Raw genomic sequence first — 14,513 nt, forward strand, 5'->3', positions numbered from 1 at the left:
CGTTCTGAAGAGGGTTGGCACGTTCTGTTGTGCTTGACTTGGGCTCCGCCGTGTCGTGTTCAGAGCTCTCGGCTGCTGCCTCCGTCTCCTCCGGCGTAGAGGTATTGCCAGATTCTGCTAAGGACAACTCCACAGATAATGTACGCGAGGATGATGGTTGTCCATCCTCTACCTTGAGTCCGTTCACCCCCGCGTCCGCTAAAAAAGATGTCGGTCGAGAAGACTCCGCTAACGATGGTCTTCGGTGCCGTGCTTCGTCCACGGCATCTTGCAAAGCAGCCAAGGTGCGCAGAGCTTCCTGGTACTTGCTTGCAAGCCGATCATAGTCGTGGAGAGTGCCTTCATGCTCGACGCGGAGATCGAATAACTCCTGGGTGACCGACTCTAGCTTATCTTGCACGTACTTCGTTTGAGCGGGGCTTTGCGGCATGTCGATAGTCTCCTCCGGCGCCAGTTCTTTGCTAGATACAGCTGGCGCGGTTCGGTCTTCCTCGCGCTCCTCTGCGCCGTCTGTTGTAGGAGGTTCGGCCGCCTCCGCGGTTCGGGGGCGTTCCGCATCGTCTTCCTCCGCAATGGCATCGACATTGGTGCTGAATTGTCGGCTGCTGCCATCCGATGATCTCTTCTCCACGAATGGATCGCTGGGCTTCTTAGAATGGCCATTTACGAAGGTTTCCTCGACCTTGGGTTCTGTCTGCCGGATGCTATCAAGCTCGTATAAGAGATTGTCCAGTTTGCCGATGCTCCGTTGTCGTTCGACTACGTGCTTCAGCCGCTCAATCTCCCGCTGCATTAGCTCTGCTTCCTGCTCGTTCTCTGCAAGGCGCTCTTCCAGCGTTGAAATGTACTCCTCACAGCTGGACTCGTTCTCGCGGGCCCTCTGGAGCTTCTCGCGCAGATCCGATATCGTGGTGTCGTTCCTCTCGATGCCAGAAGCGGAGCTGTCGACCTGAGCCTCCAGTGTCTTGACGTACTCCTCGTTGCTAGCTTCCCGGTCCATGGCTTTCTGAATGCGTGCCTGAAGTTGTTGCGCCTGGCTCTCCAAAAATGCGATTCTGGTCTCCTTCTCGAGCAACTCACTCTCGTTGGCCGAAAGCGAACACCTGGTATTTGACAGCGAAGACTCGAGGCTCTGGATCGTCTTCTCATATTCGAGGACGACGGATTCGACCGCTTCAGCGAATGAATTGGAACGCTTTAATCGCTCTAGCGCTGAGTCACCGATAGCATCCTTAAGCATAGGCGTCTCGGAGTCGTCATTAACATCGCGAGCTTTGGTGATTTCAGAAATCAGCTTCGCGTGGCGCCCGCTAAGAGCATTGTAGTTCTCTTGAATGTCGAGCAGCTGATTGTGAAGCTCGATTTCGCGTTCTTGTTGGCGCTCAGCTCGTTCCTGCGGGTTTGCCTTCTTCCTGTCCGTCCGCTCAGAAAGCCTGATCTGGTCGCGCAGGAATTGCACCTCGGCACGTAGTCGCTCGATGACCGCCTGCTTGTCACTATCGTCGTGCACTTGCTGAATCTGGGGCTTGATCTGAATGGCACGAGCGCGTTGTGCGTACTGGACCGTGTTCAGTGTCTCGCTTAAGTGGAATTCGGCGGGGTTGACACAGGCAATCATGTAAGTGATTGCGTTGCCACCGAGGGAGTCTTGCAGCAGGCGGGTGAGCTTGGAATCGCGGTACGACACGTGGGCGCCTGCCGAACGTGATGAGAGCTGAGAGATGACCTTGCCCAAGCTCGCAAGTCCCGCATTGATCGAGATACCCTCCTTAGCCCTCTCACCCTGGGCCTGGGTATTCTTCAGCCTCTCGCTGCCCGCCAGATCCACGAAGTGGAGCTTGCTGTCGACCGTGATCCAGTTCTCGCTATTGCCTGACATAGCCTCGATAGGAACGGACATGCGCTTCTCGCGTTTCGTCAAGGGGGCCGTGGAGGTCTTCTTGTGCACGAGGTTTAAGCTGAAGACGGCGTGGGAACGGGACGATTTCGCGTTGACGGCGGTTGCATCGGTCTGTCGAATGGCTGAGCCGAAGTTGAGCGCGTTCAGAAGATCCTCCACGGAATTGATTGAAACCTGCGTCAGACCCGTGAGAAGGATGCGACCCTTGATGTCCTCGCGAATTGCCACGGAGGGTCGCTCATGTGGAGGCGTGTGTTCGGGGATGAGGAGATCACGAAGCTGCTCATTGTAGATCTGCGGAGGTCAGCAGTCTTCCCGGAGACGGGCGGCGCGCGTCTTACCTCTACATATGTGGCCTTCAGCTGCCAGTTCTTGTTGCTCGACGACTTGTGTGCGAAGTTTGCCGCGCTGAGACCGGACAAACGCGAAGGCGCACGGATTCCTGAGGCCCGACCGTTCGGTCCTTCGAGCTTCTCAAAGAGAATGCCTGCCGCGCGTGGTACTATGCCTGCTCACATGGTTAGCGTCCACTCCGCATTCCTGCAGCGACACAGTGTCTGCTCGAAGAGAGCTCACCCATTATCTTTGCGTCGTTCTGCTCGCGCGGGCCTGTGGTGCCCATTGTGTACGACTTGCCCGCGCCGGACTGGCCATAGGCAAGGATGGAGACATTGTAGCCCTGCACGAAGGAGGTGACGCTCTCGCTCACGTATTCGAAGACGCCCTCCTGCTCGACGTCCTCGCCGAAGACCTTGTCGAACACGAAAACTTTCCGGCCGCCGGACGCATCGACGGCGAGACTCGAGGACGACGTGACCTGGCAGGTCGAGCCACGAAAGCGCTGGGGGACGAGGTCGAAGCCTGGGTCTCCGGGCTTGAGCGGCGGTCGCACGCGGACGGCTGCATTAGAATGTGGTTAGATTTTGGGGCACTGCGGGGACGCGAGTTTAGAGCGCAGACGTACCAACTTTTACGGCCGTTTTAGAGTCCTCGTCGGAGGCCCGCGAACCGCCGCCGTGCTTGCTGCTCATGCTCATTCTGCTGCTCGAGCGGTTGGGCCGGATCATTGCGCTCATGGGCCTCTGGATTGCGCCGGCCGGCGAGCCTGGGGGAGAGGCCATCACTGCCGGCACGCGGCTATGCCGTTATTTGGAGGGCGGGTCGTGCGCAGCTTCAACGGGGCGAGCGGTGGTGCGCGTGGTGTGCGAGATTTGCGAGGCAGAGCCGGTAGAGAATATAGTGGCAGGCGAATATCTTCCCCGGTTGTCATGCGAAATTGGTTGGCGAGGGACGCTCAGCGCGCGTGTGTGCGGGATTTAGCCTGGATGCCCGCACTGAGGAGGGCTTCATCCAGCGAACGAGCGGCGCGGGCGCGGTGGCGGTGCGTCGGGGGTGGTGAATGGAGAGGGAGCAGGACGGCGAGGAGAATTGTTGCAGTGCGGTGGTGAATGGAGAGCGGGAGGAGGTCACTGCGCGCCGCCCAGCAGGTGTTTTTGCGGCCCCTGGCCGACCGGCGCGGATGCTCAGGGGAGAGCTGATAGCTGCGGCAACGCGCCCGCTTTTTCACCAACGCCCGTGCCTTAGCGAGTCTGCCGTGAAAGTACCCGTGGACTGCGCAGTGCGGCACTCAGCTGAGCAGGCGCGTCAAAAGCTGCCGGTTCCGATGCAGCTAGTCCACGGCTACGCTGTTCTCTCGCGCTGCGCACAATTATACCTAGGCTGCCGCTGGAGGAGCCGTTGTGCGACGCGGCACGTTTAGGTATGCTTCGGCGCGTCTTCGTTGCTTGTTCCTCCGTTCCTCCCAGGCCACCGCCGCAGCGTCCACGCCTGGACGGACACGTCTCACGGTGCAGCATCAAGCCTGTGTGCGCTGAGGGAAATTGCCCGGCTGCCAAACACTGGAGACGCCGCAACGGACGACACAAACCCGCGTCCACGCCATTGTCCATCCACTTTGGGAGGCGCCTAACCACCACAGTCTCTTGTCCGGCGTCTGCTCAGCGCAGTCTATGGGCGCGGCGACGATCGCAGCTGCACTGGTGGCGCCGTCCTCCAGGCTTCCTCCATGCTTCTGCGACTAGCCCGAAACGAGCCTCTCCACGGCTCTCGCGCGCTCCATGCTGCAGCGGCACGATCCTTTGATGCGTTGAGCCGTGGGCTGATCGTTCGCAGACTCAGACTGCTCCTGCGCTGCAGAAGTGAGGCTGGAGACGCGGGTACCGGTATGCGCTACTCCAGTCCCACCCACAGTACCCTCAAGCCGGCCCCGCTACAGCTACAGTGTCCCGGTCAACACCTCCGGCACTTCGTCTTGCTCTTACCTGAAGAGCGTTGCAACATTGCGCCGGGGCGAACGATATAGTTCAGGCTTGTACCAAACCGTCTAGGGGATCGAGTCGCGCCCACGTCGGCCACGCGAGACTACTCCCTCAACAGCTTGGGGCGTGTTTCAACCAACGACAATCCCGAATTTCGATGGCGAGGCGAGTGCTCCGGCCTCCTGAGTGGGCAAATTGCGGCAAAGGCTCGGGACGAAGGTGACGACGGCTGCAGCTTGTCATCTGTGACTGAGGATCCTGACTGCTTGGAGTATCTATCGACTCGGATGCCTGAGGAGCTCGGCTTGAGCTGCCCTGGCTACGTACGCGAATATGTACGGAGCATGTGAACAACAAGTTCTGCTACAGACGCTGTCAGGCTTGACCTTTTCTGTGCTGTGGCTATGCGTCTGCCACATAGCACGGCTTGAAACGTAGCCAGCCCGAAGCACATAGCGACCCCTTTCCGACGTCTCCACATGCTCAGTCGCAGTACACAACAAAAGCCTGTCTACACTTTTGCAGTATTGATAGAGAGGCATGCCAACCTCCAGATGTCGTACGATCCAGCCATCACTCTAGCTTTCATAGTCAAGGTGGTCCCGAGCACTTGCAGGTAAATCCTTGGGCTAGCCTCTTTAATCTCCAGTTAATAATTCTCGCAGAGAGCAACACCAACACCTATCACACTGGAATCTATATCCGGAGTTCCGCACGCTTGCGGTAACACCCCCGAGAATAGCTCTGGTATAAGTCGGGCACCACATAATTGAAGGCATGCACGCAACTGCCGTCTGTCCCTGAAGCCCATCGGAATCTCAGAATCGCAGCCGTTTGAAGGCTCGAGAACGGCCTCATTGGCTCCCTCCATCGACGGCGCCCTGAAAGGCTCTTATCACCAAGACTCTACACGCCGGTAGATGCGCGAACCGAACGCCTCTCCCGCGAAGTGCGGTGTGACATGCAAGCACCATGGACACAGCGGTTCTCAGGCCCGTATATGCTTGGCAACATGTGGTCGGACCCTCTGAAGCGCTATCGATCAGGACGATAATACTCCCGTATTCGGCAGCAAACTCTCACCTGAGCCCTCATCCGCACTGTGATCCGACGTTGGAGGAGGTTGGGAAGCTACCCCGCGTGCCCACGCTAAGTAAAGTAGGGACGAGGGGCATGCCATGATCAGCACCAGGATACGGCGACATCACACTTCAACACCTCGACCTTCAACATCATTTGTCTGGCTGCCGGCTCGTCGGGGTCATCCTGACCCACAATGCATCTCCCCGCCTCCTCCGTAATTTCTAAGCTGCGCACCTGCTCGCCCACATCATGAAATTTCAACTTGCGACCTAGCGGAAGGAATCCGCTCCCGCTATTCTCACTACCTCATGGGTACCTCTGCACTCCGTACTTGAGCCCTCCTACAGAATCAGGCCCTCGCAATCAGGGTCTTTCCGATTTTGCCTTGGAAGAAGCCCTCCGTCTTGAGTCCACGATCCAAGTATCGTCACATCACCGTCTTGTCAGCTGCCACATCCCTCACCAAGCCAGGCAGCGTGTGCAAGATTTTGACCCCTAACTGCCTCGTGCAGGACAGATATCCAATATCCGCGACAAGGATCTGCATGGCGCCTCTCCGGACTCAGTTCTGCGCGGTCAACCTCGCTCCGGCTTTGCCTCGACGTCCTGCAGCTATCTCTAGCTGCGCCGCAAGCACGCTGCAGGACCGCACCGAACTTTGACAGCGATGCTGGCCCTACAGGAGCCCTACGTAGTCGTTACATTCTAAGGCACGTGGGTGCGACACTTATCCTATTCAGTGACCTCGAGTTCCGCCCATCTCAGCGGCTTGTATCCATTATTCACCATTGCTAACCCTCCAGACCGGTGCTCACCGCCTCCTTCGTATTCAGACACATCCCATCCGTCATGCAGGTGTACTTAGTCTCGGGTAATATGACTGAAATCCAGCCAGCGACTCCTATCCCGGGTAAGAACGCCCCGCTTCCCTTTTACCCGCTCCGTCCCTCAATCTAAGCACAGCAAAACATCGAGCGCGGATCACTCTGCAACATGACTGTCGGCGATGAGAATTGCGGGGAAATGCTGTGCGACCTTCCGTCATGCTTGATCAGAACCTAAATTCCACCGCATTCATCGGCATCGCAACACCTCCACGCCTCTCCTCGACTATACGGTATCCATTGATAATAGCCGACATACAGAAGCAACGAGTCATGTGGCGTCAGTATATGCGCCTTCGGCTTGCGATTCATTGTCAAGCTGCGTTTCTGCATCCAGGTTTTCACTGCCCTCCGTCTCATTCCGCTCCATCTTCGTCTCCATCGCCGCCTCGCAACACGACCATGCATACGTATGCCTACTATAGAAGCCGCCACGGCACTACATCCACACCATTGAGGTCGCCGCCGCAAAAGGTCTCGGGGCAGTACCTAATCTGGTAATCGTGGTGGTAGACTCTCGCTCGCCACGTTCCGCGCGTTTGGCGATCACGGGCGAGACGCCATTAGGAACCCCGCATTGCCACGCGAGTGCCTGATGGATGATAGGATCTTCCGACGGGATCTACGTTAGCCAATTCTTTGGTTTCACCTCATTCCACAAGTCCGCAGAGTTGTTAGACACACCAAATTTGAGAGACCATGTCTGATGGACGTCTTCTACCCCAACTCTGACTTGCGATCAGATGCAACTAGAGCACTAGCTGGACAGCCTAGACAGCGCTAAGTCGAAGAGTCAGTTGTCACCTTCCAACTGTTTGTGGTACGAGTGGGTTTGGTAGTGCTGTGGAGTCCATGAATGCACAGCCAGCAAGATTCCCTTACTCTCACTTCGAACTCCTCCATTGATGTCCACGCAATTTCTCTCCTTGGCTGACAATGCGCCTGGACCTCCATTCGTTCTGAAAGATTTTTAAAGGGTGCAAGACGTACTTGCTAAATGACTTCGATCCTGGTGGAAGCGCGCTGTCGCTGCGGAGTCACTGCCACATCACCACTGTGCAGGTGCTATTTAGACTCGAAGCTACTCAACAACACCGTACAGTTGGGCTCCAGCCATAAAGCGCACCTACGATGTCTAGCGACATATGCACGTAGTAAATGTTTTCCAGGTTGGTGACGCTCGCGGCGGGTCGGATCGACGTTTCACAACATTAGCGCTGCGGATTTCTTTTCGCTGACCATCGACTCAATCGTTCTAATCAATCCTTTCCTAGCACACTCACGCAGAAGCAAGAGGCATGGTACAGCCTTCGTCCTGCGACAACATTCCAGTGGCTGCTACGAAGCCAAAACTGCGACTGACCGTCTCCATACCATCCATTGCTACTACCCCGATATCACTTCCCATTTCCTCTGCGATTAACACCTTCTGCTTCCTCTTCTCTCTCCCTCCCCTCAGTTCGTCTCATCCCCAAACTCGAACACTCGTCAGAATTTTCACTTTTCCTTTTGTACCACGTTTCAAGCTTGGCCGCATCATCGCGAGTCATCTACCTGCATTCACCCCGCAGTGTGTCACGGCACGCGGTCCGCGGCATTGACTGTTCGAGAAAATTTTGCATGTCGGAGGCGGTCCGCGAAGCCATCGTGCAGTGCGCCATCGGCCATCTGGCAGCTGCTGGATCGGATCGAGTTCTTGCGGGATCGCGCCCGCGCGGACTTGGGATCTGGGGAATCCGTGGGAGAGGGGAACATGTATAATGGAGGTGCTATTGCATGAGACTATCTTGGTGTGCAGACGGGTGAGTCTCTACGTCGACATGTATGCTTGCGATTTAGGATTTCGAAGATGAAGTACGTCGAGGAGTAGGTGATTCCGAACTTCACTATGGGAGGTTGGAGACATTTGCTTCTCGTTCTCCACAGGCTATGCTCTCATCTCTCAACCCTCCGCGCGGCGTTGGTACGGTGTCTCGCACGCTTTCGCGGTGTCCCCGCCAATAGCTCTCGGAGATTTCAGCTTTATCCCCCCTTGGTTTCAATCACTTTCTTTTCCTCACGGTCGTCCCGTTGAGTGATAGATAGGCGTCTCCCCGTTTGACTAGCGCCCTATATCCTTCGGTCTACTACCGCGGGATCGATCAAGCTTCCAAATATCGCATCTCATCATCCTCGACTTAGTATACACAGTGCATTTCGCTCGAAGCCCGATTCACATAATCGCTGTCGCTTGCGTCACCAGCACTGAGGAGCTCCGTCTACTCTTGAGTTTCTTTATCTTTAGACGCGCCTCCGGAAGTTAGTAGGTAGACAGTAGATTAGGGCAGGCCAGCTCCTCCTCAAGGTTCTATGGTGGAACGTCCGAGAGACTGACGGCTGTACTCTTCAACCTGCACTTTGTCTACGCCCAACGCGCCATCTCGATGAAGAAAGAGAAAACTCCGTTATCACCCAAAGCATCGAGCGCTGACATCTAGGTGCATTCCCACCCTGACCCATATCGCGGAGTAAATAAGTAAAATTCGTGCCACAGTAGCAGCGATGTACATACTCCAGCAGCGACGGCAGGCACCCCAGCCGAGATCGCGACCTACATTCCTGTCCTTTCTAGTCTCGCATCGCGAACGCTTAGTATTACGACGACCACTCACTTCGCTATCTTTCACTGGCACGTACGCGCAAAGAGCAGTCCCAATCAATCCATCATGCACTTTTCTTTCCTGTCAAAACCACCGGAGCCCTTCCTTTACCGACCGCTACTCACTTCCCTCTGCCCCTATCTCACGTATACTTCTGCAACTTGTGAATTGGAGTAGCACATTCTCTCCTTCGAACAGGCTCTTCAGACGGGAGGGAATACGCACTTCGATGCCGTTTGTGTGCATGTTCATTCGCATGCAGACCCTACGCTGCATGTGGGGATGAAAAGTATAGCCGCGTCGTAGCGGAGAAGAAGGGAGCTTCTCATACAGGCGTGCAAGCATACACGCAAGCAACACCATTCGCCGAACCGAAAGACCTAGCCTACTCTACTCGATGGACGAAGATAGAGCAGTGAAGGAAGGATGCACAAGGAATTGCTCATTTACCGTCATCGACCCGCCCCGTCTCCAGTCCCTCCCTCCCTCTCTGCAAGACTCTGACTCAGACTCACACCGGAAACTTAACAGTACAGCCTTGCTCAACCTCCCCTTCCCCTCCTATCTGTCTGTCCGTCTCTGAACAGCTTGCTTGCTATCTATCGTGCGGAATTTCCCACACACGCTTGAAGCGTCGCTCCAGATCCAACAACGGCGCGGCTCGACTGCGTCAATGATATACGTTACATACGGGTGTTCAATCGGCATCTCAGTTCAACGCTTGTTATGTATCTCGCACTCACTCGCACTTGCGAACCTCCCTCCCTCCGATTTTTGCAACAAACAAACAAACCTTATATTCGTCTTCCCGTCCTGGCTCAATACCAGGCAGGGCTTAGAACTAGGTAGAGCAAGCAACCCGGCTGGCTGATTGGCTGTCTTACTGAGTCTAATAGCGGTCAACAATCTCAACCGCAATAGCAACAGCAATGCCAATAGCAACAGAACAGCCTATCTTGCACCTAGTACCGCAGTGTGTATCTCATCCCGACACAGGCACAGGGGAAAGAGGAGGAAAAGTGGTCTAATGCTATGCTATGCTTCGTTTGCATCAGTATATAGTGACGTCTACGGTGAAAGAGCTAGTACAGTAGTGGGCCCGATAGACCAGGACCGCACCGTCTATACAATAAGAGGCATCGCGTATCTGGTGGCGCCTGTGTGCGAGTAGGGCCGAGTCGTTGGTACAAACGCTACGCTAGGCTGCGCTTTGCTGTTGGGTTGGATTGGATCTGTTATTTCGTGTAAATGCGGGTGGGTGGAGTGTAGGATAGTGGAGTGTAGTGTATCGACGGATGCGCGAACCTCGGTCAATAGATAGATGAATGAGTGAATGAATGGACGATTGTGTCCAAACTAACGGGAGCTAAATTGGGGGACGGCGCGGGATGGGGAGTTGGGCTAGTGGTAGGGGAAGCAAGGAGAGAAGACGGACAGCTTGAGGAGATGTAGTGGTGGAAATGCTAGACTCTAGGGTTAGAATAGAAACACGGAGCATCGTGGAGAAGCAACGGACCACAGTATCTACGACGCGTGAAATGGAGAATTGCGAACTATAGATGGGGTACCTCTTGAATGCTACGCGAGGCTTTGCTTTGCTCTTGCAAAAGGGGGCTTTGAGAAGCGTGGTCAAGGAGTGTGGAACGAGAGAGAGAGTTGGTTAGGGTTGAACAGGTGGGCCGGCGGAATAAACACTGCCTTCCGTGGTCTCTGCGGATTACTGTGTACTCCATGGCATTACTTGATACCTAGCAAAGTAAACTGAGTCTCACCGCACAGGCGGGCGCTAGGTTTTCAACACGAGGAGTCTCCGATACGCAACACCCAGTACAAGTCCAGGGACGCGTGGTGTCAAACTAGAAAATCATCAGCGAAACCAACACACAGTCCTCGTGCTCCCGATCTCCAAATTTGATCGTGCTCATCGACACGGCCCGACATCGATCGATAACCTCTGAATCAAAGCCAAAAGCGAAATCATCGTACGATTTCCCTCCCGCCAAACACCCTTCCAATACATACATACACACTCCTCCTGCCTCGCCATCGAAGAAGCAAAGCAGAATCCCATTCGCACGGAACCGAAAACCGGGAAAGACGAAAGCCGTTCAAAAGCAAATTACCTGGTCCACTTGTTGCTCAACGGACCGTTTGCGCGTTTCGCCACGTTGTGCGGAGAAGGTCGGGTTACCTACCGTTAGTGCTGGCGCGACTCTACCAACGGGTCTGTTAGTCTAACCAAAATGTTCGAGTGAGAAAGGGCAGACCCTGCGCGGCCCTGCGTGCGCGACACGAAAGATAACGGCAACGGCCAGGATGCAAGGGTGCGAGGAAAAGAAGCAGCAATGTAACCGCGGGAACGGGGTGTGTGACGCGCGAAACGTCTCTGCATCAGCAAAAACAATATGAAACGGTGACAGTGAACACGGCGGGTGAAAGTCGACAAAAAGCAACAAACCCCCGCAATATTGAACAGGAGGAGGTATAACGCGAATGGGTGTTATTGAAACATGAGGGTGTTATTATTGGGCACAGCCGAGGGAAGCGTGAGGCGGCCTTGTTTCTTCATTGTTCTGGGGTGTGTTTGGGGGTGTGGTGAATGGGGGCTGACGCGAGCGGGATGTTGCATGTCATGGACACGAGTCGCGGGGCCCAAAGCATGCCGAGGCGACGAGATAGGAAAGTCTGCGATATGCAGGTCGCTCAAAGAGGACCGGAAGGCACTCGTGGACTGGCAAGGCCGGAAAGGAGAAGTAGTGCTGGCGCTGGATTGGGAATAAGTTATAGAATTTGGGTTATTGATCGCTTTACACCCCGGCCCCAATATCCTGCTTCAGCACGTCGAGTATCTTGCTGCTGTCGATCTCGCCGCTTGCGTTGTCGTCGCCGGCTTCTTGTTTCAACGCGCGGAGTGTCTCGGGCCTTGCCGTCATGAGGAGTTCGTCGAATTCTTTTTGCTCTTCGTCCTCTTGCTTGAGGTACGCTTCCTCTAGCACGAACTGTTCCGATGGCGGTGATGTGGTGGCAGGGAAGCCGTAGATTGTGGGAAACTCCAGGACGGTGCGGCTGCGCAGACATGCTCCGAGAGTGGCTGTTGGGGAGACCGGGATCAGCACGTGGCGGCTGGAGCTGGTGCGTGGCTTTAGGAGGTAGAAATGGTACTCAGGAGAAAGGGATTTGGAGTCTGGCTGATCGATAGGAGGGCTTGTATGAGGACTGCCTGCCACTTTGGCATCGTTGTCGTTGTTTCTTCTTGAGCTTGTCTTCGTACCAGCGGTCTCAGTTCCAAGTTCTGTTCGTCTAAGAGACGAAGACTCCGGCTTCTCATCCTTTGCTTCGACTTCTCGTTCTCCGACCTCATCCGGCGGAGCATCTTGGGGAGCTGCAGAGTTGGTGCCGCGAGATTCCTCGGCGCCTCGCTTCCTCTTCTTGCTGACTTTAAAGAAAGGCTGTAGCTCAATGATTGAGGCCAGCGAGCTGCCTTCAGTGAGGATGTGGGTCTTGTCGTCGCGAATCCATTCCACGGTCCATATGATATTTTTATTCCTGCTACAGGTTAGGTGATATATAATGGTGGAATCATCAATGACACTTACTTTGAGTTGTGTGTCTTATTCTCCTTCTCTCTGCTGAAGCCCTTCGGCGCGCGGATAACCTTCACGCCAGCAGCTGCAAACTGCTGATCTGTGGGTACGCGACTGCGTGCAGTACCTCGGACATGCGGTGGAGTGCCGACGTCTCCCTGTGGAAGGCTTTTCTCCGCCTTCTCTATGCCGCGCTCGACATTGGTCAGGAAGTTGAAGTCATGATCGATGCCGGCGGGAGTAGCCAACTGCGACTTTTTCACATATTTGGTGGGGTCCCGTTTCCCGCCGCATTGCGCCCACGTCTGGTGACGCTTGTAACAGGGCAGCGAGCAAGTCCGCGCAGCACAACCCGGGCAGCGGTATTTCGATGTGGCCGTGTTGCTAGCGTTTGTCAGCAGGTGGAAGATGTCTTGGATGGGGTCGCGCAAATGCAAGACGCGTGTCTTGCACGGAGTGGAATGAACGACGTCATGAAGAAAGCGATTGGCAGATACTCACCAGATGCCGCACAGATCGCTTAGCAGCGCGTCGCCGGACATTCCTCGAGTAGACGCTTGAGTAGACGGGAGCCTTCCGAGATGGTCGATATGAGGCGGCAAATTTGCTGGTGCAGGACGACGGGGTGGACGGGCGCGATGGAGGTTGCGAGCGGAGGGGTAAACGGTAGTGTACTGTGTAGAATGTGATGTCACAAGCTTGGAAGTCTAGCTGCGACAGGCGTCAATACCTAGGTAGTGCTCTCAGCCGTGTTGATGATGTCGTGAAAAGTTGCCATGTCTTGGCGTCAAGATGGGAAGGAGCGAGGGTTGAGGTGTGGCTGGTGCTCGGAGCATTTTCCATCATGTCCCAGCAGTGGTGCCTTCACGGAGCTACATCTCTACAGTGTCTACCAGACGTCGACAGTAATGAACATCTCCGCCGCTTGGAGCAGTAAGAGACGACCAGTTCAGCATGATGATTACTCTGCGACGCCCCCTTCCTTTCGCCGATGCCGCCGAAGCCGGGAGACCCTTTCACATCTGGAGCTGAGCCGCCTCCACGCTGCAGGAGCGAGCCAGGAATATCCAGGTGGTGATCGCTCAGGCTGTCGCTGAAGGAGGGGTAGACTACTGCACGGCGAGCGCGGCGTCCGGTCATCGAAGGGGACCTCTCTGATTACTTGCTCGACGGGATGAGCATCTACGGATCGCGGACTGCTCCCGCGAAGCCGTGGGCGAGTCACTGGATGGCAATAGGATGTCGACTACCAGAGTCCGGCTAGCGCTATCCAGCGAGCAGCGTTGGCTGGGTGTTTCACCTTGATCTCCAAGCCAGGTTCCGAAAGGCGTGCGTAGACGGCGCAATGCCCGGTTCAGTCCCTTCGAAGCAGCGGCGAAGCATGAAAGAAGCGGCCTGGAGAATCTCTCGGAAAGGGGCCTCAGCAGGTCCAACCCCGCTCTCCAGGAGCCCTGGACTTCTCCTCACCTGCCCTGCTGCCCTGCTGCCCTGCTGCCCTGCTGCCCTGCTGCCCTGCTGCCCTGCTGCCCTGCTGCCCTGCTGCCCTGCCACCCACTCGAAACCCACAATTTGCAGCCAAAATTACGGCCGCGAAAACGTTCGGAGGATCAAACGCGCCGCTGAGGGTAACGGCAATTGATCATCGACGCCCAAGACTCGCAATCACAGCACGGCCGGTGATGGTCAGGGGGCCCGCCTGCTGAATCAGGTGCAGCCGGGCCCCTTCGCGGAAGGTCTGCAATGCAGCGTGGACCTTTCTCCTGCAGCTTGGGGGATGCACACTGCAGATGCCTCGCGCCATGCACAAGAACGCTGCGAATGAATCAAACCCGTCCCGATACGCAGCAGAGCATAAGCTGCGCTATTTGCCACCAGCAGCGGGCACCGGACGACGCTCGCGGAGCCCTCGCTGATTTGCTGCCGCCCGCCGTTGCGCGACTCGTGGTACCAGAGTTACGGCTGCTGGGAGACGGAAGTGCCTCCCAACTGCGGCAGAAGACGACACCCGTCACCACGTCCAGCCGTCCAGCGCACGCAGCGGGGTGCAATCTATCAGCATGAGCTCCTGCAGCCGGACCCTCTCGTCAGCGCCGTCGCCAGCAGTT

The 14,513-nt window shown here is 55.9% G+C and overlaps 2 protein-coding genes across 2 annotated transcripts; both read right to left on the bottom strand.

Moving 5' to 3' along the window:
- Window positions 1-1,989: 1,989 nt before the first annotated feature.
- On the bottom strand, window positions 1,990-3,107 carry BU26DRAFT_4179 (P-loop containing nucleoside triphosphate hydrolase protein). The gene is made up of 3 exons (XM_033823227.1): window positions 2,865-3,107; window positions 2,477-2,800; window positions 1,990-2,408 (listed from the first exon to the last, which is right to left on the bottom strand). Exons 1-3 carry the CDS (start codon window positions 3,019-3,021, stop codon window positions 2,080-2,082), a joined length of 810 nt encoding a protein of 269 aa, XP_033690613.1. The 5' UTR covers window positions 3,022-3,107; the 3' UTR covers window positions 1,990-2,079.
- Window positions 3,108-11,631: 8,524 nt separating this feature from the next.
- BU26DRAFT_557123 (uncharacterized protein) lies at window positions 11,632-12,950 on the bottom strand (the record flags this gene model as incomplete). The annotated part of the gene is made up of 3 exons (XM_033832423.1): window positions 11,632-12,370; window positions 12,421-12,792; window positions 12,910-12,950. 3 exons carry the CDS (start codon window positions 12,948-12,950, stop codon window positions 11,632-11,634), a joined length of 1,152 nt encoding a protein of 383 aa, XP_033690614.1.
- Between the last annotated feature and the right edge of the window lie 1,563 nt (window positions 12,951-14,513).

The sequence above is a fragment of the Trematosphaeria pertusa genome (genome assembly GCF_010094035.1).
Source record: "Trematosphaeria pertusa strain CBS 122368 unplaced genomic scaffold BU26scaffold_1, whole genome shotgun sequence".
Taxonomy (NCBI): domain Eukaryota; kingdom Fungi; phylum Ascomycota; class Dothideomycetes; order Pleosporales; family Trematosphaeriaceae; genus Trematosphaeria; species Trematosphaeria pertusa.

What these genes read in the sequence shown, in the direction of transcription:
- BU26DRAFT_4179 (XM_033823227.1), bottom strand. Translation starts at nt 3,021, where the DNA reads ATGGCCTCTCCCCCAGGCTCGCCGGCCGGCGCAATCCAGAGGCCCATG. An exon ending in TAAAACGGCCGTAAAAGTTG is followed by an intron (nt 2,801 to 2,864) that starts GTACGTCTGCGC and finishes ATTCTAATGCAG; the next exon opens with CCGTCCGCGTGCGACCGCCG. An exon ending in GAACGACGCAAAGATAATGG is followed by an intron (nt 2,409 to 2,476) that starts GTGAGCTCTCTT and finishes CCATGTGAGCAG; the next exon opens with GCATAGTACCACGCGCGGCA.